The sequence below is a fragment of the Oryctolagus cuniculus genome, chromosome 17 (assembly GCF_964237555.1).
Source record: "Oryctolagus cuniculus chromosome 17, mOryCun1.1, whole genome shotgun sequence".
NCBI lineage: Eukaryota > Metazoa > Chordata > Mammalia > Lagomorpha > Leporidae > Oryctolagus > Oryctolagus cuniculus.
The window spans coordinates 18,393,511-18,417,471 of record NC_091448.1 but is presented as its reverse complement, the minus strand read 5'-3'; the positions used below and the strand labels follow the sequence as shown (position 1 = coordinate 18,417,471).

Here is a 23,961-nt window from a genome sequence, read left to right as displayed (position 1 = left end):
AAGACCAGTGTAAGCAAACAATGAAGGATAGAATTAAAAGGGAGAGAATGATCCTGCGGGGGAAGCAGGACACACAGCAGACTCATAGAATGGCAGCACTCCTGCCTCAGAATCAACCCTTGGAACATTCGGATCTGGCTAAAAGGTCCGTGAGAGTCTCACAGGCATGGGAAGCCATAACACAGTGGCAAAAAAAAAAAAAAAAAAATCTAAATGAAAGATCCTGGTGAACAACACTCCAGCAGAAGGAACAGGCCATCAAGGAGGGAGGCGCCTTTCTCTGAAGGGAGGAAGGAACCCCCACTGTGATACGGACTTGACTAAACAAGTTCAGAGTCGATGAACTCAAGGGGCTTCCATAGCCTAGACAGCTCATAGCAAGAGTCTCGGGTGATTGCTGATGTCATAAATAAGAGTGCCAATTGTTAAATCAACAACGGGAGTCACTGAGTACAGGCTCCCCACGTAGGATCTCTGTCCTTAATGTGTTTTACTATGAAACTTTAAAACAACACTACTAGTCGAACAATGCCCTATACCTTGTGCGGTTGTGTGAGTGCAGCTTGTTGAAATCCTTGCTTAGTGTATACTAAGTTGATCTTCTGTATATGAAGGTGATTGAAAATGAAACTGGATGAAGGGCGGGATGGGAGAGGGAGTGGGAGAGGGGAGGGTCGTGGGAGGGAAGGAGGTTGGGGGGGAGCCACAACAATACAAAAGTTGCACTTTGTAAATTCACATTTATTAAATAAAAAATAAATAAATAAAAAAGAAATGAAATCAGCATATGGAAAAAGTTATCTGTACCACTAAGTTTATTTCTGCTCAATTCACAATAGCTTAGTTATGGAATCAACCAATGCCTGGATAAACAAATTATTGTATGTATACACAATGGAATACTATTTTGCAATAAAAAAAGAAAGAAATCCTAAAGATCCTAAATCCTAAGAGAGAGAGAGAAAACAGCCATGGAGGTGCGTTCTTTCCTCCCTAATCTCAGCCTAACGCTCTGGGCCCTGGACCAGCCTCTGCAGGAGTGCATGCTCCCTGTGCGTCTGGCTAAGCTGCGAGCTGAGGGTCACAGGGCTGCCTTCATTGGCCTGTCTGTCTGTCTTAACCAGAGCTGCTCACCTCCCCAGAACAGGACAATTGAGTCAGTCCTCTGAGGACACACCAGAAGCCAACAGACTGGGGCAGAGAGGGCGGGCTCTTTCCTGGAGGTCGGGGTCATGCACAGTGGACAGGGGAACAGAGTCAGTGTTTAACGTCTGCTGTCCTGGTACACAGTTAGTGGTTTTTTGTTTGTTTGTTTGTTTGTTTTTGACAGGCAGAGTTAGTGAGAGAGAGAGACAGAGAGAAAGGTTTTCCTTCTGTTGGTTCACCCCCCCAAGTGGCTGCTATGGCTGGCGCGCTTCGCCAATCGGAAGCCAGGAGCCAGGAGCTTCCTCCTGGTCTCCCATGTGGGTGCAGGGCCCGAGCACTTGGGCATCCTCCACTGCCTTCCTGGGTCACAGCAGAGAGCTGGACTGGAAGAGGAACAACCGGGACAGAACCCGGCGCCCCAACTGGGACTAGAACCCGGGGTGCTGGCGCCACAGGCGGAGGATTAGCCTAGCGAGCCGCGGCACCGGCCCACAGTCAGTGTTTAACGTCTGCTGCCCCCAGGACACAGTGCTACACAGCGCCGTTGTGCCCGCAGAAATGCACACAGGTTGGTGCCATCAGCGGCCGCTCTGTGTGTCCCTGCCGTTCCTGAGTGTTGAGATGGGGCCTCGCAGGGGTGACGGGCAGAGCCCCAGGAACAGGGTTGTGACAGCAGAGTGGGTTCCTGACTTAAGGGCCGGCCCAGCTCCCGTCTTGTGCACCCTGCGCCACGTGATGGCGCAGCCAGGCCTTTCTGGATGTGGGCGCCCCAGCCTCCAGGACTGCAGATTTCTTTCTTTCTTTCTTTCTTTCTTTCTTTCTTTCTTTCTTTCTTTCTTGGACAGGCAGAGTGGACAGTGAGAGAGAGAGAGACAGAGAGAAAGGTCTTCCTTTGCCGTTGGTTCACCCTCCAATGGCCGCCGCGGCCAGCGTGCCGCGGCTGGCGTACCGCGCTGATCCAAAGGCAGGAGCCAGGTACTTATCCTGGTCTCCCATGGGGTGCAGGGCCCAAACACTTGGGCCATCCTCCACTGCACTCCCTGGCCACAGCAGAGAGCTGGCCTGGAAGAGGGGCAACCGGGACAGAATCCGGCGCCCCGACCGGGACTAGAACCTGGTGTGCCGGCGCTGCAAGGCGGAGGATTAGCCTAGTGAGCCGCGGCGCCGGCCAGGACTGCAGATTTCATCTCTTCTCCTTGTAGCTTGCCCGGCCCCAGCAGCACTAACAGGTAGGCCCAGCCCCGTGGTTTTTTATTTTATTTTTTATTTTTAAAGATTAATTAATTTATTTATTTGAAAGGCAGAGTTACAAAGAGAGAGAGAGGGAGAGAGAGAGAGAGGTCTTCCATCTGCTGGTTCACTCCCCAAATGGCCACAATGGCCAGGACTGCGCTGATCCAAAGCCAGGAGCCAGGAGCTTCTTTCAGGTCTCCCATGCAGGTGCAGGGGCCCAAGGACTTGGCCCATCCTCTACTGCTTTCCCAGGCCACAGCAAAGAGCTGGATCAGAAGTGGAGCAGCCGGGACTTGAACCAGCACCCATATGGGATGCCGGCATTGCAGGTGGCAGCTTTACCCGCTACGCTACAGTGCCGGCTCCAAGAATATCTTTCATCCTCTGGTTCATTCCTCCAAATCTGGAAACAGCCAGGGCTGGGCCAGATGGAAGCCAGGAGTCAGGAACTCCATCCAGGTCTCCCACATGGGTGGCAGGGACATAAGTCCTTGAGCCATCATCCGCCGTCTCCTGGGTGTGCATTAGCAGGAAGCTGGATCAGAAACGGGGTTCTGATATGGAGCCCAAGGAGGGGTGGAACCAGCTGCAGCATAGGAATGTGCTGTTGCTAACCTGTTGTGCAAATCTGATTTTCTGGCTGACAACTAGGGGCTAATCCTCAGAGGTTCAGGAATTCCAGATGGAGAATCCACCCCCCCACCCCGGCAAATAGTCCCACCAGGCATACGTAGGCTGGATCTGTGCATAGGAAACACCAACCACATAGACCCACAACGAGGAGCGTCCAATGACATGTGGGGGAGGGGCTGTACTCCTGAGAGTCGGGAAAAGATGGGAAGTGCCCGATGGCCTCCCCGTGGTGTGCGCCCTCGCCTGCATCCCAGCCCAGAAGGAAGAAAACTCCTAAGGACTCTCTGATCAGCTGGCAACGTGGAATACGGACAGAAGTGTAGACACGAGTTCTGTATGGACGTTAAATTCTGGAAGCTGTGGCGTCCGCCGTGGTTACCCAAGAGAAGTGCCTGGGTCTCAGGCGATGCCCAGTGGGGCACGTACAGGGAAAGGACACGCAGGCTGCCACTTAGCTCAACACATATCCGCGTAACACACAGGTGCAACATCTATGTGTACAGAGGGGGGCAAAGAGGGCAGATGTAACAGGTCCAACTGGGTAACGAATATGGCGGGTCTCTCTATCAGTCCTGAAGCTCTTGTAAGCTTGAAATTATTTCCAATAAAAAGATTTAAAGACAAAACAAAAACACGCGAGCCCGAAACCTCCTGCAGTTCGGGGCCTTCAAACTCTTCGTCTCCGCCAGCGCTAGCCTTGCCCTGGAGAGGCCCTTGGCACCACGGTGGACAGGCAGGAATCAGGGCACAGGTGGCGACCGGGAAGGCCTTCCGCTTCGGGCTTCGGGACATTCCTGGGCCCGCGACAGCTGGGGAGGCGCCGACCCAGGCCAAGAGTGACTCAGCCGCGGGGCGCCCGGAGCGCCCAGGGCTGCGGGGCCGCCCTGACCAGCAGGTGCCGCTGTTGAGCCGGCTCTGGCAGGACCCGGAGCCGGCCGGCCCGTGGGCTGTCATCCAGAACCCAGCCCACCGGGGTCTGCAAGTACCCTCGCTCATTCTTGCCCCCAGGCGGCCTCCCGCTCCCAGGCCCTCAGCTTCTCTGCACCCCTCTCCCCGGCATGGGAGCCCCGAGGCAACCTCTGGGTGGGCGCCCGGTGGAGGAGGGGAGGTGGGCAGGCTGCAGGCGTTAGCCCGAGTCCACGCCTCTTGGCTCCGCCCCTCCCCCTCGTCCCCCCCCCCCCCCCCCAGTCCCATCCAGGCTTTAAAAACCCGGCTCGCCAGCCCGTGACCCGGCCGGAAACAGTGTTGTTGACAGTGCCCTGTGCGGGCTCCTTACCTGTGTGGAAAGGAGTTGCTGCCTGCCTGGGGCAGCAGGGGCTGGAGGTTGGGCTGTCCAGACTCAGGACCAGAGAGATCCATGCCCTGGCTCCACAGCTGTGCCAGGGGCTCCTGGTGTGCTGTTCAGTCGCGGGTTCCCGCAGCACCGAGCCCCGCAGCTCAGGGACCCGGGCCCAGGAGCGTCTGCTCGCTGGGCTGTCAGAGGCGGCTGGACGCTCTTACCCAGGTTGGCTTCTGTTAGAAGATCCAGTTCAATCCAGGTCACCCAGGGGAGCTCGTCTCCAGTTTTGGGGTCACCTGTGCCCCTCAAGTAATGCCCCGGATACTACACTGCTCCCCAGCTCCCCAGGATTTGTTTGCGCGGCATCCACACCCGTTTCTGAGTGGGCTCCACCCCATAATGCCCCGGGGGCCCTGCGCCAGCCCTCACGATATGGCCTTGAAGAAGTGTCTTAACTTTTTTTTTTTTTTTTTTTAAGATTTGTTTATTTGAGAGGCAGAGTTACAGAGAAAGAGAGTGCGAGCTTCCATCTGTTGGTTTACTTCCCAGATAACTTCAACAGCCAAACCTGGGCCAGGCCGAAACCAGGAGCCAGGAGCTTCTTCCGGGTCTCCACATGGTAGCCCCTTGGGCCATCTTGTGCTGCTTTCCCAGGCTGTTAGCAAGGAGCTGGATGGGAAGTGGAGCAGTTGAGACTCGAACTGGTGCCCAATAGGACGCCGGCATCATGATGCTGGGCCCTGGCTGATCCACTTTTTTTTTTTTTTTTTTTAAAGATTTATTTCTTGATTTGAAAGGCAGAGTTACAGAGAGGCAGAGAGAGAGAGAGAGGTCTTTCATCTGCTGGTTCACTCCCCAATTGGCCGCAACAGCTGGAGCTGCATCTATCCGAAGTCAGGAGCCAGGAGCTTCTTCTGAGTCTCCCGTGTGAGTGCAGGGGCCCAAGGTCTTGGGCCATCTTCTGCTACTTTCCCAGGCCATAGCAGAGAGCTGGGTCAGAAGTGGAGCAGCAGGGACTTGCACCAGCACCCATGTGGGCTGCCAGCACTGTGGGTGGCAGCTTTACCCACTACGCCACAGCACCAGCCCCACTAACTACTTTTTTTTTTTTTTTTTTTTTTTTTTTTTTTTTTTTACAGGCAGAGTGGACAGTGAGAGAGAGAGACAGAGAGAAAGGTCTTCCTTTTTCTGTTGGTTCACCCTCCAATGGCCGCCGCGGCTGGCGTACCGCGCTGATCCGATGGCAGGAGCCAGGTACTTATCCTGGTCTCCCATGGGGTGCAGGGCCCAAGCACTTGGGCCATCCTCCACTGCACTCCCGGGCCACAGCAGAGAGCTGGCCTGGAAGAGGGGCAACCGGGACAGAATCTGGCACCCCAACCGGGACTAGAACCCGGTGTGCCGGCGCCGCTATTAGGATTAGCCTAGTGAGCCGCGGCGCCGGCCCCCACTAACTACTTCTAATCCCTCTCCCTGCATCCTGGACTGCAGCAGATGATGGCTCAAGTACATGGGCTCCTGCCACCCACATGGGAGACCCTGACTGAGCTCCTGGCTCTTGGCTTCAGCCTGGCCCAGCCTGGCTGTTGCAGGCATTTGGGGAGTGACCAGATGGTGGAAGAATCTCTCCCTCTCTGTTGCTCTGCCTTTCAAGTAGATGAAAATAAATACCAAAAATGTTTAAAACAAATAAATGCCAATGTACCTGACACTACACACTCTGTTGAGGCAGACACACCCAGGTCATACCAACAAAACCCAGGCCAGGGTTTGAGGACACCCGACACAGGACAGAGGCACAGGGGAGACGGACACGTGGGCAAGGGGCCTTGGGTGTGTTCCTGGCTTCATTTCCTGGCTCCATGGTTCTCATCACGAGTGTTCATTTTACTATTCTGTATACTTTCTACTTTTCTAACATCTTTTATGATTGAAAAAACTCCTCCAAGGCCGGCGCCGCGGCTCACTAGGCTAATCTTCCGCCTGCAGTGCTGGTACCCGGGGTTCTGGTCCTGGTTGGGGCGCCGGATTCTGTCCCAGTTGCTCCTCTTCCAGGCCAGCTCTCTGCTGTGGCCCGGGAGTGCAGTGGAGGATGGCCCAAGTCCTTGGGCCCTGCACCCCCATGGGAGACCAGGAGAAACACCTGGCTCCTGCCTTCGGATCAGCGCGGTGCGCTGGTTGCGGTGGCCATTGGAGGGTGAACCAACGGCAAAGGAAGACCTTTCTCTCTGTCTCTCTCTCTCTCTCACTGTCTAAATCTGCCTGTCACACACACACACACACACACACACAAACAACTCTTCAATGAAAAAAGAAAAAATCCCACAGGGCAGAGAGGAAATGGGGTCTGATTTGCCTTTGCCTTGCCAGGGCTAGCCCAGTGCCTGGCACTCAACATGTGTCTGGCGAGTGAAAGATCAGTCAGTCCCTTGACCCTCAAAGAGTTGGAGCCTGGGTTCAAGGCCAAGTCCTCCCAGCTGGGAATCGGTTGGGGAGGGGCAGCAGGAGTGGAGCCCAGCCTGACTGGGCACCGTCTGTGTCTGCACCAAGGCGTGACTGGGTTCCAGGGCAGGCACCACACACAGTTTCATTCATCGCAGCTCTGCAGATCCCCAGTCTGGCGGCCCAAGACCGCCAAGATATTTTATGGATGTATTTTTACATATTTATTTTATTTATTTGAAAGGTAGAGGGACAGAGAGAGGGAAAAGCAGAGAGAGTGAGAGATCTTCATCCTCTGGTTCATTCCTCAAATGTCCACGCTGACCCAGACTGGGCCAGGCCAAAGCCAGGAGCCTGGAACTCCAGTGGGTCTCCCACATGGATGGCAGGGGCCCAAGCACTTGGGCCACCCTCTGCTGCTTTTCCGGGAGCAGTAGCTGGGAGCTGGGTCAGAAAGGGGCCAGTCAGGACTTGAAGCAGTGCTCTGATATGGGAGGCTGGCGTCGCAAGCAGTGGCTTAACCCACTTCAGCACAACCCCAGCCACTGTGAAAGTATTTTAATAACTTACTCTTTTTCTGAAACCTCTTTAAACAGATTTATTATTTATTTAAGATTTCTTTATTTGAAAGGCAGAGTGACAGAGAGAGACAGAGAAGAGAGTTTCTACCTGCTGGTTTACTCCCCAAATGCACTCGACTGCTAATGCTGGGCCAGGCTGAAGCCGGGAGCCACAAACTTCATCCTGGTCTCCTCATGGATGGCAGGAACCTGTCTGCCTCTCAGGTGCATTAGCTGGAAGCTGGGCTGGAAGTGGAGTAGCCAGGACTGCAGCCAGGCACTCTGATGTGGGGTGTGGGCACCCAAGTGGCAGCTTAGCCAACTGCAACACAGCAGCCCCTGTAACCTTTTAGGATTAGTCTGGATGATATGGGCGACCCGATTCATTTATGTTAATGCATGGGCCTCACCATGGCACAGCAAAGGGAGTCTCTAAACTGAAGTCTTTTTAAAAAAATTATTTTTATTTATTTGAAAGGTAGAGTTACAGAGAGAGAGAGAAAGAGATCTTTTATCCCCTGGTTCACTCCCCAAATGGCTGCAACGGCTGGGCCTGAGCCAGGCCGAAGCCACAAGACAAGAGCTTCTTCCAGGTCTCCCACATGGGTGCAGGGCCCAAGCACTTGGACCATCTTCCAGTGCTTTCCCAGGTGCATTAGCAGGGAGCTGGGTTGGAAGTGGAACAACAAGGACTCCAACTGGTGCCCATACAGGATGCTGGCACTGCAGGCGGCAGCTTTACCTGCTGTGCCACGACGCTGGCCCTAAGCCATGGTCTTTTCCAACCGGGTTGAACATAGCTGCACGAGAATACAGCAATCTTGAGCACGTTAAGTCACTAAATGCATTCCCAGCACTCCTAACAGCGTGCCGTGCCCCGGGGGCTCGTAGGGACTGCAGCACTGAGCCAGCTCCCCACACAGAGAGCTCGAGGGAGGGGTCCACGGCGTGCGGGCCCTTTGCAGTCAGAGCCAGTAGTGGAGGGGTGGTGGACGACGCTGGCGGTGGTGAAGCTGTGGAAACCCGTGCGCACCTGTCAGCCCTGCAGATCTGCAGGGAGCAAGGTCCCTGGCAGGCAGAGCTGTCACTACTGAGTGCTGATGAGACCACAGCTCGCGCAGTTTCCGTTCGGGCTGTCTTCTCCTCTCCAGGTGAGCAGGAATGCTCAGCCACCCATGGGTGCCAGCCAGTATAGCGGATGTGTGACAAGCGGACCGAGGGGGTGCCTACCCTCGTGATCTAGGGCTCATGCTCACAGATTTAGGATTTCACGCGATTAGGGCTACGAGGGAAGGAAACAGGACAGGCAGGCCCCGCGCCGGGCGGCTGCTTGTCTACTTAATGTTGCTGTAACTGAACACCACAGGCTGGCTTATTTGTATAGGAAAGACACTTCTCACCATTCCAAGGTCAAGGGGCCCACCTCTGGAGAGAGCCTTAGTGAAGTGCCATCCCATGGCAGAAGGGCAAGAGAGGGTGCACCAGGGAAAGCCAGGGGAAGGGGGCCTGGTCTCATTCTTTTTATCCAGAGGGACCCACTCTGGAAATAGATGCATTAATCCACTCAGATTAATGGATTAATTCATTCTGAGCCTCCAAGAACTCATCATCTCTCATTAGGCCCCACCTCCAACACTGTGTCGGAGATTGTTTCCAACACGTGAACTTTGGGAGGCACCTTCAACCTGCAAGCACTCCGGGCCAGCACTGTGGCACAGGGGGTTAAGCCGCTGCCTGTGATGAGGCATCCCATATTGGGGCACCGCTTCAAGTCCTGGCTGCTCCACTTCCCAGCCAGCTCCTTGCGAATGCACCTGGAAAAGCAGTGGAAGATGGCCCAAGTACTGGAGTCTCCGCCACCCATGTGAGAGACCCGGATGGAGCTCCTGGCTTACGGCCTAGGCCTGGCCCAGCCTCAGCTATTGCAGTCATTTGGGGGAATGAACCAGCAGATGGAAGATCTCTCTCTGTCTCTATCACTCTGTCTTTGGAGAGGAGGGAGGGAGGGAGGGAGGGAGGGAAGGGTTGAGCTCAAAACCCCTTCCTATCCATGGAAAGAAGCATTGCATTTCTGAAGCCGCCTATCACCAAGCCAGGACGCCTGTTACCTCCTAGGTGAGAACGCAGCACAGCGAGGGATTCCCCCATCACAGACAGCAAGGCTGTGCATTGTAAGCTGGGCGGTGAGTGCATTCAGTGTTTGCTCACTCTCTCTCTCTCTCTCTCTCTCTCTATCTCTATCTCTCTCTCTCTCATATTTGTTTTATTTATCTGAAGCATGAGCGGGGAGCTGGATTGGAAGTGGAGCAGCCAGGACTCAGGCAGCAGCTTAACCTGCCGTGCCTGAGTGTTTGTTTTCTGGTGAAAATATCGTCTAATCAATTAAACATTTGGAAAGCGACCTAGTTGAGAGTGCGAGGGGCAGGCAGGGAGGGAGAAGGAGTTTCTCCCTCTGTCTTGAGGGTGTGGAGCAGAGAGCAGAGACCCGGGCTGCGTACCACTGAATGAGCCGCATGGTGGTGGTGGCAGCTAAGGGCTGGACACTGGAACCCTCCGCCCGAGTTCAAGTTCTGCTAGGATCTTTTTTTTGCTGTGTGTCACTGGGCAAATTGTTTCAATTCATTTACCCTGTGAAATGCTTGTGGGGACCACACGACGTGAAGTGCCAGAGGCTTGCACTGGTCGGCTGTCACAAATGCTGACATTAACAGGTCACCTCCAGAGCTCTGTGGTCCCACCAGGCCCAAGTAGGAGTCTGTGAGTGCAGGGCCTTCGAGTACCCCTGAGGGCTGCATAAGTGAGGGTTGATATTTATGTTTTCCGGAGTTGTTTTATGTATTTGAAAGGCACGTTGACGGGGAGGGAGGCAGGGAGGGAGAGAGACCCCTCATCTGCGCTCAGGCTGTGCCGCTGGGCAGAATCTCAGAGTCCGACTGCCGGGGGCTCACACACACTTTCTGGTCTTTCCTCTACCCTGTCTCGTGAGCGCCGGCACATCCAGTGTCCCGAGCGAGCCTGTCCCCTGGCCCCGCCAGCTGATCGGTGAACATTCCTCTTTCCACTGTATTTTTTTTTTTTAAGATTTTTAATTTTTTAAAATGTGAAGCACTGAGTTACAGAGATTTTCCACCCATTGATCCACTCCCTAAATTCCCACAACAGCCAGGGCTGGGCCAGGCCAAAACCAGGAGCCAGAACTCCATCCTGGTCTCCCGCGTGGGCGGCAAGGCCTCAGGCACTTGGCCCATCATCTGCTGCCTGCCAGGAAGCACGGAGTAGCCAGGATTCAGCCCAGGCACTTTGATAGGGTATGCGGGGTCCCACGTGGGGGCTTAACCCGCTGTCCACAGTGCTCACCCCCTCCGCCTGAGCTCTGTTCATTCTCTGGCCTGCTCCCCACGGCCACCCAAACCCTCCAACTCCCTGTCTGGCATCCTAGCGCGCTTGCAGCCCTGCCATCCTAGAATCTTCCCGGGACCATGGGCAGGTGACAGCTGGACATGAGCAGGGCCTGGGGAGTCGTGAAAGCCCCAGTGCCTGGGCTGTCCCTGGAACAGTAAAATCAGAATCTCTGGGATGGGCATCTAGGCACCGGAACTGCTGTTTGTTTGTTTGAACAAATATTTTTAATTTTTTTTTTGACTGGCAGAGTGGACAGTGAGAGAGAGAGAGAGACAGAGAGAAAGGTCTTCCTTTTCTGTTGGTTCACACCCCAATGGCCGCTGCAGCCAGTGCACCCCGCTGATCTGAAGCCAGGAGCCAGGTGCTTCTCCTGGTCTCCCATGTGGGTGCAGGGCCCAAGCACTTGGGCCATCCTCCACTGCACTCCCGGGCCATAGCAGAAAACTGGACTAGAAGAGGAGCAACTGGGACAGAATCAGTGCCCCAACCGGGACTAGAACCCGGTGTGCCGGTGCCGCAGGCGGAGGATTAGCCTATTGAGCCGTAGCGCTGGCCTAAATTTATTTATTTATTTTTTTGAAAGGCTGAAATTTGAGAGGTAAAGAGAGACAAAGGCAGAGCTCCCATCCGCCAATTATTCCCCAAATGCCTGCAAGAGCTGGAGCTGTGCCAGGCCGGAGCCAGGAGCCTGGGATTCCTTCCAGTTCTCCCATGTAGGTGGCAGGGATCAACCACTTGAGCTTGATGCCTTCCAGGGTTCATGCTGGCAGAAGCTAGAATCAGGAGCTGAGCCGGGACTTGAACCCAGCACTCCAATATAGGATGTGGGCATCCCAAGCAGCATCCGACCATGCCAAACCCCTGCCTCTAGAGATAATCACCTTCTCAAAGTGATTCTGATGCGGCAAGGAGGTAGGAGCAGAGAGGCGCTGAGATTCCCCAACACCTGTGCTGCAGCTCTGACCTGCGCCACCCAAGCCCTGCCCCCTTCTGTGCAGACAACTGTCTGGCTTTCACAGCTTAAGAACAAGAGCCTTGGGGCTGGCGCTGTGGCACAGCGGGTTGAAGCCCTGGCCTGAAGCGCCAGCATCCCATGTGGGTCCCGGTTCTAGTCCCGGCTGCTCCTCTTCTGATCCAGCTCTCTGCTATGGCCTGGGAAAGCAGTAGAAGATGACCCAGGTCCTCGGGCTCCTGCACTCACGTGAGAGACCTGGAGGAAGCTCCTGACTCCTGGCTTCGGATTGGCACAGCTCCGGCTGTTGCAGCCATCTGGGGACCAGCAGATGGAAGACCTCTCTCTGTGTCTCTGCCTCTCTCTGTAACTCTCTTTTAAATAAATAAATAAATCTTAAAAAAAAATAAAAAGAAAAAGAAAGAAAAAAAGAACCAGAGCCTTGAGGCTGGCGCTTGGCACAGCAGTGTTAAACTGTTGCCTGTGACACCAGCATCTCATATGAATGCTGGTTTGAGTCTCTGCTGCTCCACTTCCAATCCAGCTCCCTGCTAATGCACCTGGGAAAGCAACAGAAAATGGCTCAAGTGCTTGGGACCTTGGGACCCTGCCATCCACATGCAAGACCAGGATGGAGTTCCAGGTTGCTGGCTTCAGCCTGGCTCAGCCCCTGCCATTGCAGCCATTTGGGGGAGTGAACCAGTAAATGGAAGAGCGCTCTTCCTCTCTCTGTAACTCTGCCTTTCAAATAAATAAAATAACCCTAAAAAAAAAAAAAAAAAAAAAAGAACCAGCACCAGCTAGAAATATCCAATACAGCTGTAGGCTGTGTCCCCACAATGACCTTTAGTTCATTATAATGCCATTATAATAAAGTTACCATGGCTGACACTCCTACTTCCATCATGCACCTGACACCATGACACTTTCCAAAAAAGGGGGCAAGGAAATGGTCAGTATTGAGGCCCTGCCCTGAACACCACCCTCTTTGGATACCCCTTTAAGCTCTGCTCCAGACAGAGTCAAAGGAAGGCCCTACACCTTGCTGACTGTGGCTCACTCTCTCCCAAGCTTCCTTCATTCCTGAGTGCCTACCTTGGCTTCAAACAAATCTTGCTTCTCTGCTCATCTAAACCTTCGGCTCTTTGAATTCTTCCATGGAGATAAGAACCCAGACCAAGCCTAGCCAGGGGCCACACCACAACAGTTCCAGTGGGGCAAGTTTCCCAGGTGATTCCACCGGGCAGTCATGTTGGAGAAGCAATGATTTATTGGGCACAGGAGTTCTGCGAGGGGCGGGAACCTGGACTCCAGCAAGCCAGAGAGCAGCAGGGCAGCAGTGACATTGAAAAGCTCCCAGACAAGTGGCATGGTGGTTGCCAGGGGCTGCGCGGAGAGGGATGGTGAGTTATTGTGTACTGTGTAGTCTTAGGGAAGATGAAAAGCGGTCTGGAGATTGATGGCAGCGATGGTTACGCAACAACGTGAAAGTATTCACTGTACCCTTAAAAATGGGTAAAAAGGCAAATTCCGTATTATGTATATTTTCTAACCACAGCAGAAAAACCGACCACCAGAGAGAGTTTGGGAAGATATTTAATCCAGCCTGAAGGTAGGTATCGAGTTAGGTAACATCCAGGGATGTCTGGCATACCTCCTTGCAAGCTATCTGTATCTATGTTTCTTATCTGTCTGTCCTTCTCTCCTCTCGCAGTCATATCTTTATATATATTCTCAAAGATAGGCTTTTGTGGGAATCTGGAAAAGCTGCTTTTAAATGTACTCTGGAAAAATTACTAATCTAAGAAAACCCACAAATGGAAGGTGGTGTATGAGATACGCGGAATTTGGGCCTCAGTTGAAAGATCATTTGGAAACATGAAAAATAAGAAAATAACTTTTAAGAAGTTCTGTGGCCTCTGGGGCCCCGGGGAAGAGGGGAGGACGGGCAGCTGCCCAGGGACGCCAGGGGGCCCAGGGTCATTCAGGGGGGAGCCTGGGAGAGGGTCGCGGCCCCCAGCACAGCCACCGCGAATGACAAGGGAGGACAGTGGGGTCACGCTCCAGCCCTGGGGAGAAAGAGAGCCCCCTTCTCAGAGGCCCGAGCGGGAAATAGCTGCTGGGACGCAGAAGCAGAGGAGCAGGGTGGAGCCAGGAAGGAGAGCAGGGCCTCGGGACCCGGGCTGCTCACAGAAAAGCTGGCCAGCCCCAGGGAGGCTGAGAAGGAGCTGGAAGGAGTGGGGGCCAGGGCATGAGATGAGGAGGCCTGTCTGTGGAATAGTGGGGTGGCCCTGAGGTCCAGGAGGGTGTCCTCCTTGGGCACTTCCTCTTGGAGCCTTCCAGGGTGAGGGATGGCGCGGGGCGGGGACAGCAGATGCCCCGAGGGCTGGTCTGGGGCCTCCTGTCTTGGAGGGGGTCAGGAGAGGGTCTCTGGGGCATGTGGTCGTTGGAATGCCCGTGCCCACAGGCAGCTGGGACACAGTGGCCAACTGGGGGCAGCTGCTGAGCCGTCCCCCCAGCCAGGCAGAGCCTGTGCAGTGCCCTCTCTGCTCTGAGGCCACAAAGGACTTTCTGTTTGGGGGGCAGGGGTGGATGCTCAGCCTTGGAAGAATGAGGGAACAGCTTCTCCTTCTTTTGGGGGAGGGACCAAGGCCTCCCGTCCCCACCTCCCTGAAAGGGCTCAGAGCTCAGGCAGCCCCTCCCAGCCGCACAGAGGCTGTCACCCCGGAGAGGCCCTCCCCGGAAGATCAGGCAGGGGGCAGCAAGAACCCCCAGGAGCCACCTTGGAACACAGGGACTCAGCATTACGCAATGGCGGCTTCCATGGGGCGGCCTCCCCCACAGCTGGCACCTGCTGAGCCCTTCACTTCATCTCTTTGAAGATGTGAGAGTACCGTGGATAAGGGCTCAGCCGCAATCAGATGGAACCAGTTGCAATTCCAGCCAACAGCTGCGTGGCCTTGGGCGTGTTTCTCAACCTCTCTGAGTGCAGTTTCCTCCAATCCCCAAATTAATCACATTCTCCCCAGGGGCCACCTTCACTGCCCTGGCCTGCAGGCAGGAGCCACGAGAGGCCAGGCCGGTGGAGTTTGCAGCCCAGGCAGCAGCAGCCCCACCCCTGCCCTGACCAGGGACAGGCCTTGGAGGGCGTAGGATCCTGAGCTGGCCTGAAGGCCCCCTCTCCCTTGAACAAACGAAGAGGGGGCCCCTGAGTGAGAGCGGAGCTGGGCTTGATCCCAGGCAGACTCCTGCTTCAGCCCCCCACCCCCCACGAGAGGGAGGGGCTGTGCTTTGCAGGCGCAGCACCAGGAGACCCTGCAGTCTCTCCCCCTGGCACTCTCTCCAGCAGGTGTGGGAAGCAAGTAGGCAATGGAGGACCTGCTTAATGGGTGCTTACTGTTTGGAGTCAGAGGCGGCCAAGGCACACACTAAATGCCACTGAATGGCTCACATGTTCTGTGAATTTCACTGCCCGTGAAAAGAACAATGGCGCCTGGAGTGAAGAGATGAGCGGGGCTAAGGGATAGGGAAGGGCGGCAGAGGCTGAGGACCAGGGAGGGAAGCTGGGGGCGCCTCCAGGTGTGAGGGAGGAGGCCGACTGAGGAGCCTGGGTGCTTGAGAGGAAGGAGGGGAGCCAGGACGGTGTCTCTTGCAACCTCTGGGCCACCTGCAAGCTCCCGGTGCAGTGCGTGGGGTGACAGGGGGCAGGGCCGTGGTTTAAGAGTGACATCACAAGTAGATGGCTCTTTGCAAGTCCCTGGCACCCATGGAATGAAATCGAACACGTTTGGCAGCAGGAAGACTGGCCACCGCCCACACCAGAGAGGTGTGGGTGCCACCTCCAGCAGCCGGGAGACTGCCCAGGGCAGAGCAGGCAGGCCCCCGGTGCTCTTTGTGGCACTCCCTGGGGTCTGGGGTCTGGGGTGGGGGAGCACCATGGCCTCCTTTGTCAGACCCAGCAAGGAGTCGGGGCAGCTCCAGGAAGTAGGGGGTGAGAAGCTCTCTCCTGAATCTATCCCCACCCCACTTCCCTTCCCACCCCTCCCCAGCTCCTGCACATGCTCAGTGTGCCCATGGATTGGGTTGGCTGGGGGAGCGCACTGACTGGCACCCCCACTTAAAGGGCCAGTGCCATCCTTGTCTGCTCCCAACAGGGTCCATGGGACCTGGCCACCTTTTCCCTCAGCCCTTTGCCTCAGACCCTTCCTCTGCTTCCTGGCAACTTCCTCCTGACCCAGCCCACTCCCTCTCATTTCCTATCCCACTGTGGGAAGGGCCTGCCCTGGGCCCAGGAGTTTTCACCAAAGGTCAAAGGGCCCCTGATGGGGAAGACAGGGGACCCCAGTCCAGGCTAGCCAGGGGTGGTGGGAGCTTCAGCATTCAATCAGCGGTGTGGTGCAACGCCTTAAGCCGCTTCCTGCTACGCTGGCATCCCATATGGGCGCCGGCTGGGCTCCCTGCTACTCTGCCTGGGACATCAGCGGAAGCTGGCCAGAGTCCTTGGCCCCCTATACCCACGTGGAAGACCTGGCTGAAGCTCCTGGCTTCTGCCTGGCCCAGCCCGGGGCCGTTGCAGCCATTTTGGGGAGTGAACCAGCAGATGGAAGATCTCTCTCTCTCTCTCTCTCTCTCTCTCTCCCTCTAACTCTTTCAAACAAATAAATCTTAAAATTAAAAAAAGAAAAGGTACTATGCACCGGATTTTTTTTGGTTTTACATCTCTCAGGCCTTGCGATGACCGCCCTCTGGGCCTCATCTCTGGCTCCGGTGACACACTGAGCAGGAGCGCTGGCTAGGCAGAGCCCAGGTGAGCCGGTCTGGCCGGGGTCAGGGGTCTGTTTTAAGGCAAAGTTTCCATCCTGAGTGGGGCGTGGGAGTGGCCCCGGCCTCAGGCCCCGGCAGCTGGGGAGGAACAAGTGCCAAGGGAAAGGGAAGACATGGACCCTCTCCCATCTCTGCACCCCTCACCCTGGGGTGCAGGGAACCAAGTGGGGCAGGGACTGGCACCCTGGACCCTGACCCCTCCTACAGCCCCGTCCCCCACCAGCCTTGGGAAGATGAGCTCACCTTGGTGTTGCCCTGGCCTAGGGCCCCTCAGCCATTGTGTGTTTTAGGGGGTGTGGGGAGAGCTGGCAGCTGTTTCTCTCGATTCCTCAGCCTCTGGGCCAAACCCCTCACCTGCCACTCCCCCACCACCTCCTCACACACCCTCAATGCCCTCTCCCACACCAGGCCCACACACTGCCCCTACACTCCAGCAACCCTCTGGAACCTTCTCTCCCCTTAGTCTCACGCACACACTGCATTGCCTTGCCTTGCCCCTGGGTAAACAACCTTTGTCCTGACCTCCCTCTCCCCCGGTCCACGCCGAGGAATGCAGCCGCTGGGAGGCTGTGGGCCTTGGGTCCCGGCCTCGCCCCGGCTTCTGGTCTGCCCGCCTGGACTCTGGAGAGCTGCTTCCTCTCTCAGCCGTGGGGCTCCCACCCGCCAAGTGGGGACGTTTGTTCTCTCTGCCCTGCCTGGCACAGCCGTCTGAGGTTCACAGCAAAGGACAACCTCGGCCAGAATTGCGGGGGCATATCCCCCAAGAGGGGACTCTGCTTACTCTTGAAACCCACCCCTTCGTAGAATCCCTCCTCGCCTCGCGTCATTGTAGGTGGTGCTGGCCAGGCCCGGGCGTGGCAGGACAGAAATAAAAGTTGTCCCAGCAACACACAGGGTTTTGTCAACATTTCCATTCCAGCAGCTCCCAGGCCCGCGTTCTTCCCTGCCCCGTGTGGCCGTCAGGATGAGCACCTAGGACGGAAGCCAGGCTGGGCCGGGCTGGCCTCCGCCCCTCTCCGAACACCAGCACAGGCTCATTGGTTTGCACACTCCCTACCACCACCATAGTCATCCACCATGCTAGCCTGACACCTGGCCACCGGCCAGCCAGGATGAGACCAGGTGGTCTGCAGGAGGGTGGGCGTGAGGTCTCTTCAGAGCCCCAGGCCGGCTGACGTAGGCAGCGTCTCCGCTATCTGGGCTGATCCCCCTGTTAGGCAGAAGAGCGAGGCAATCACCAGACCCGTGACCCTGCTAAGAGGAGGAGGAAGCACCAGGATGCAGGTCGGCCGTGCTAGGGGGCTGAGGTGCCCGGGCCCCTGCCTCCTGGCTTTCTCTTCCACCAGAACACTCCCCTTCAGTGCTGACTTCCAAGTATCCTTCCAGGAGGCAAGGGGCAGACCTCAGGCCCTTCTCCCTGCTGCGAAGGCCGGGGGACGAGCACACGGAGCCTGCTGTGGACAACAGGGCACCTGCTGTCCAGACCTCCTCTAGTGGCCCAGCCTGCACGGAGAAGACAGGGAGTCTGGGGGCAAACTGGAAAACCCCCAGACTTGGGCCTTCTCAAATCCCAGCTCCCACTCCCCTGGGGACGCTCTGGCATCTGGAGCATCAGGTCAGCTGAACCCGGGGGCCCTGAGCTCCCTCGCACTGGTAAACCCTTGGGTGCAGCCCTACCCTCATGGGGCAGAATGCTGGCAGCCGAGACCCGGCCAGGGGTCAGCAAAGGGGGCCTGGGACTCTGGGACAACGTGTTCTGGTTCTCAGAAGAGTCCTAGTGAAATCGACTCCGGCCACTCCCATTGGGTCTCAACAAGACCATTTATTTCTCTGTAAAAACGAACATGGCGTCAAAGAACCAACTGTGGAAACGACAGGGTGGAAGTCGGACCCCCCTACAGCTGTTCTCAGGGGTGCGGGGCTGCTGCCCTCTGTCACCTGCCTCCCTGAGACCCAGCTGGCCTTGGGTCCATCTGCCTGGGGGGGCACTCCTCGGTGCCCAGCTCGTCGTCACGGGGGCTGCCCCTGCGGATCCACATCTGGTTCTCCTGCCGAAGCCGCTGGTTCTCGGTGCGCAGCCGCTCCACCTCGGCGGCCAGCTCCTCCACGTGGCGGCAGCGCCACTGGCCCGTGCTCCCCTGCAGCTGCTGCAGCCGTCTGGTCTCTTCCTCGGCCTGCGACAGCCGCCTCTCCAGGTCTAGGTAGTCTCGCACCAGCTCCTGCTTGCTGCGGCCCTGCAAGCTCTCGGTGTGGTAGCGCTCGTAGGCCTCAGAGAAGTCCCTCTGCTGGAACTCGCCGTGTGCTCGGCCCCGCCCGTCACTGTCCCCTCCCTCACTCTCCCCGCCGGAGCCCGGGTGGGAGACCCCGTGGGGCACATCCAGGTTGGGCTCCTCCGGGTCTCGGTCGTTCATCAAGAACTGCGTGGTGTTGTAGGGCGCCACGGGCTGGCCTTTGGCAAACATTTCCTCGCGGACCCTGGAGGCCCTCTGGCTCTGCTTCTCGTCCCGCTGTTGCTTCTCCGCCCAGCTCAGCTCCAGGTAGGGCCGCCAGTGTCGCTTGCGCTTCGAGGGCCGCCGGCGGTGCTTCTTCCGACCCAGCACGGCTTCCACTGAGCAGCCCTCTGAGCTCTGGGTCTGGGGACCCCTACTCTTCCAGCCCAGGTCACTGCCAGCCCCGGCAAGATCTTCATCCAAGTGGCTCTCCATCCGGGGCGTCATGGGCAGGCAACTGCCAGAGTCTTCAGGCATCTGGGGGCTCCCTGGAGAGCCAGAGGCCTAGAGAGAAGGGAGGAGGGGGCAGGGGTCACAGACGGTCGGGGGCCGAATCCTTCCCGGCCCACCCAGCTTGAGGTCCACCCTCGCCCACCCAGCTAACGTGGTCATTCTCTAGTCACTCACCCTTTTGCAACCATCTGTTTACAGCTCACCTATCTACTGTACCCCAGCTCTCCCCGGGGATGCTCTGGGGACAGCAGGAACTTTACCTGTGTGTTTCACTCTGTCATTCCAATGCCTGGAACTGTACCTGGTTGAGTAGGCATCCCATAATACCATGTGAACAAATGGATAGAAGGAGAAACCTGGAGCCGGCGCTGTGCCACAGCGGGTTAAAGCCCTGGCCTGCAGTGCAGCTATGCCACATGGGTGCCAGTTCGAATCCCGGCTGCTCCACTTCCGATCCAGCTCTCTGCTATGGCCTGGGAAAGCAGCAGATGTCCCAAGTCCTTGGGCCTCTGCACCCACGTGGGAAACCTGGAAGAAGCTCCTGGCTCCTGGCTTCGGATCGGCTCAATTCCTGCCCTTGTGGCCATTTGAGGAGCGAACCAGCAGATGGACGATCTGCCTGTTTCTATCTTTCCCAGTAACTCTTTCAAATAAAAAAATAAATAAAAAAAGAGAGAGAAAACTGGGATGGGAGATGGCCCCTGACTCATTTGCTCCATCAGAAGCCCAGATGGCACCTGCTCTTCCTCTTCCCAGACAGCCCGTCTTCCACACACAGCTGGCTCCCTGGGGAAGTGACCCATACCCTCACACAGAGCCCCACGTTCAGGAAGGCCCCATGCTGGCTGTAATGCTCTGGTCTCCACCTTGAACTTCTGAACAAGAGGCCCCACAAATTACAGAGCTGGTCCCGTTCCCAGCTGTCCGCAGGAGTGACTCCTCCATCCTTGAGGGCTGGGCCCCAGGGCTATCTCTCCAGCAAAGCCCTCCCTGCCAGCCCCACCTCCCTGCCAGTGACCATCACGGCACCACGCGCAGTCCGGTCACGTTATCATTCACCATCTGGCTGGGGATGCATCTGGTCTGCTCAACTCGCTGCTGTCCCCCTATGCACGGCACTGGGCTACGTTCTCAGTAAACGTTTAAGTGACCTACAGCTCCTAAGACGGGGGGAATCCAAAAGCTGTTGGAAACGAGCCCCTCCCCTCCATCCCTCTAGGGTGAGGAACACGGAGCTTATTTCCTCCAGCAGGCGCTGGCAGGGCTCTTCTCCAAGGGCAGGAAAGGAGTCCTCACCAAGGGAAGAGAGCAAGCCTCCGGGGTGCAGGGGGAGAGCTGGGGGCCTCATCTAGGAGGTGGGGAGACCAGGCAGGAGGGCGTGTAGGTGCGGGCCCCTCGGTGTTGGCGAGGCTGCGAGCACTGAGGGCAAGGCGTGGGAAATGAATGGCTCTCGCTCTGTGCTCTGGGGACTTCTAATCCTCACCACCGCCACTGGTCTGTTGTTTTCGCACACACAATACAGCTTGGCGGCATCCGAGCGTGGGTCCACACGTGGGTAGGGTGTATGTTAGGGGACTGCGGCGAAGGCAGCCCTGGAAAAGCCAGGGGGACGTTAGGTACCTCGTGGGGACCCTGCAGAGAACGTTAGGGAAGCAGAGGTCTGTCCCTGTGCTCACGAACGTGCACGGTGTCCCAATCATGAGGCAAAGTCCTCACCTCCGCCAGCGGCTTAGATCAACTTGAGAGGCACTGAGATCAACTTGTTTGTACAGTCACCTGCTCCCGGGCCTCAGCAAATGCTCCCTAATAATCCCTCCTCCACCAAGTCGGCCCTGCCTCCAGGCCCACAGGCCTCCCTCCTGCCCCAGGGCTCGTCTCCACTACCTTCACTGCTCCTGCAGATCAGCTCCGAGACCCGGGTGAGTCATCTGTCCCCCCTGAACCTTCTAGCCCAGACATACGTGATCATGATCCCCATTAACTAAACCCAAGACACACTGGCCAGGATGGACCAGAAGTGCCTCCGGGGGAGCGGTGCGGTGGCACAGGGCGTTAAGCCGCCACCGCCTGCAATGTCCGCATTCCACAGGGGCACCAGTTTCAGGCCTGGCTGTTCTGCTTCCGATCCAGCTCCCTACCTAACGCACCTGGGAAAGCAGCGGAAGATGACCCAGGTCTTTGGGCCCCTCCATCCACATGGGAGACCCAGATGGAGTTCCAGGCTCCTGGCTTTGGCCTGGCTCAGCCCCAGTCGCTGCGGCCATGCGGAGAATGAACTAGAGGATGGGCGATCTCTCTAACTCTGCCTTTCAAATAAACACATCTTCAAGTTTCTTCACATGAAACAAAAACAAAAGCACCTCTGACCCCCATGAACCAAAATCTCTTCCTCCTGCTTCAGACTCGGTTCTAAGTGTGGACAAAACACAAATACTCAATTCTTTGGTCTTCCTTTGCCCTTGGTTCACCCTCCAACAGCCAGAGCACCGCGCTGATCCGATGGCAGGAGCCAGGTACTTATCCTGGTCTCCCATGGGGTGCAGGGCCCAAGTACCTGGGCCATCCTCCACTGCACTCCCTGGCCACAGCAGAGAGCTGGCCTGGAAGAGGAGCAACTGGGACAGAATCAGCGCCCCGACCGGGACTAGAACCCGGTGTGCCAGCGCCGCAAGGCGGAGGATTAGCCTAGTGAGCCGAGGTGCCGGCCAATTCTTTGGTCTTTAGATTAAAGCAAGGTCCTATTGTCAGAAGGCCCTCAATTTAATTAACTGATAACATATTTAACTTATTTGAAAGACAGGAAGACAGAGAGCTTCCATACACTGGTTCGCTCCCCAAACGCCAGCAACGGCCAGGACCAGGCCAGACTGAAGCCAGGCCACAGGAACTCAACCTAGGTCTCCCACGTGGACGGCACGGGCCCAATCCCCTGAGCTTTCACCTGCTGCGAAGACCCCAAGGGTAAACCCTGGGTCCGCGGCTCACGGGCTGCCTGACCCTGGAAAAGGCGTCTCAGCCCACGGACTCAGCTCCCGCCACTTGGAAGGAATTCCCACTCTGGGGTGACTAGGATCCCATGAGCTGGCAGGGGTTGGCTTCTGGCCCGCTGCCAGGGCGGCGCGGGGGCTCGTTTGAAATCCCGGCTTTCGACTCCGCCAGCCTCTGGGACCAGCAGCGAGGCCGCAGGCTCCGGCAGGGGCGGTGGCCGGGTGGGCGCTTACCTGGGCCCCCTGCAGGGCCGCCGGTGACTCTGTGTCACAGTCGCTCGGGGGCGGGCTCCGAGAGCTCATTTTCCCAAATCTCTCAGCAGATGTCTTTGACTAGTGGCACCTGCTCTGAACAACAACACGAGACTCAGTCCTGAAGGAGAACTCTCAGCAGGACCCGGGCTGCCCGGGCAGCGGCAGCCATTTTGTGGCACCAGACCTGCACGCCTTCCCATGAAAATGAGGGCCCCCGAAGGCAGCCTCCCACAGCCCGGCTCTCACACCTCCAACCAGCAGGAGCCAAACGGGAAGAGGAGGCCATCTTCCCTGCGCTGGCCCTCAGCCCCCGGGCCCCGGCTCATCGCCATGTCCCCTTGGAAGTTACTGGAGCCCAGGCTGGCGGCCAAGAAGCCAGGCCTGCGCCTTGTGCCCGCTGGCCGCCGAGGGGAAAGGAGTCCGCCAGGGGGAGGCTGCGAGGGGCCTGGGACTGTGGCTCCCGCACGACAACCTGTAGCGGGCTCGGGGCCCCCATCTTGACGGCAGCCCCGCCCCTCAGCCTCCTCCTCAGGATGGGCTCCACCGGGCAGAGCAGGGCCTGGCCTGCCTCCCCCTTCCTCTCGGGCCGGGAAACGAAACGGGGAGCTTTCCTACTACCTGCAGCTGGGCGGGAGGCCCAACCGAGCTACGAGTGGATTTCTTGGGAAGGGGAACTAAAGCATGGAAGGAGGTTTTGCAAAAGTGGCACTAACCTAGTTCCTGACATGGGCTACGCACACGACTACATCTGTCTGTCTCTGCCACCGCCTGTCTGCGCAGTTCCCAACGCCTCAGCCCTACCTCTTGCTGCAGTTGCAGCAGCTCTGGCCAAGCCGTTCAGGCACTAAGTTGGGGGGAGGGGACAGCTTGGCGGCGCGGTGCCTGCTGGGGATTGTAGTTCCTCCAGCCCGGGAAGGAGGCCCAAGAGCCTGTCACGTAAACAGCCACACCCGAGAACTGCAAAACCCATCTATCTTTGCGCGGGCGGTGCCCGCGCTCACTGCTGCCTTCTCCGATTGGCCAAGTCGCCTGCCAATATTCTCACTTTCGTCAACGATTAGCTGTGCGGAAGCACAACCAATCCGCCTTTATCAAGCTCAATTAAAGAGTTCATTGATGGCGCTAATCTTTACCGGACAGCTGATAGATCCGGCTGGGGGGCGGGGCTAAACGCGGAGGGATCCTCGGCCCTTGAGGAAGGCGACAAGAAGACCGGTGGCCGTCGCCGCCATTTTGGGCTGGGAGGAGGCAGCGGAGGGACTCGCTGCGCAGTGAGAGCACCCCATGGGGGGTGGTCCGGGCGCGGGGAGAGGCCGGGCCAAGTGGGCTGCCTGTAGTGGTGGCGCTGGGAAACGCCGGGGAGTGGGACCCGGGGACAGGGAGGGTAAAGGTTGTAGCCTTCCGCAGCCGAGCTCGGTCCTCGCCGTCCTGGCAGCCCCGCAGCCTCGCCTCGCACGGGGGGCGGGGTTCCTGGGTAATCACCGCGTGTTTCCCGAGACCCCCGCAGGAGAGGGGCCGGTGAAAC

General features: G+C 57.2%; 1 protein-coding gene across 1 annotated transcript; it reads right to left on the bottom strand.

Moving 5' to 3' along the window:
• Window positions 1-18,273: 18,273 nt before the first annotated feature.
• On the bottom strand, window positions 18,274-23,307 carry HEXIM2 (HEXIM P-TEFb complex subunit 2). Its single transcript, XM_008271600.4, is given in 4 exon segments — window positions 18,274-19,245; window positions 22,416-22,489; window positions 22,492-22,529; window positions 23,150-23,307. Coding segments are annotated over 4 exon segments (966 nt in total). The 5' UTR covers window positions 23,164-23,307; the 3' UTR covers window positions 18,274-18,405.
• Between the last annotated feature and the right edge of the window lie 654 nt (window positions 23,308-23,961).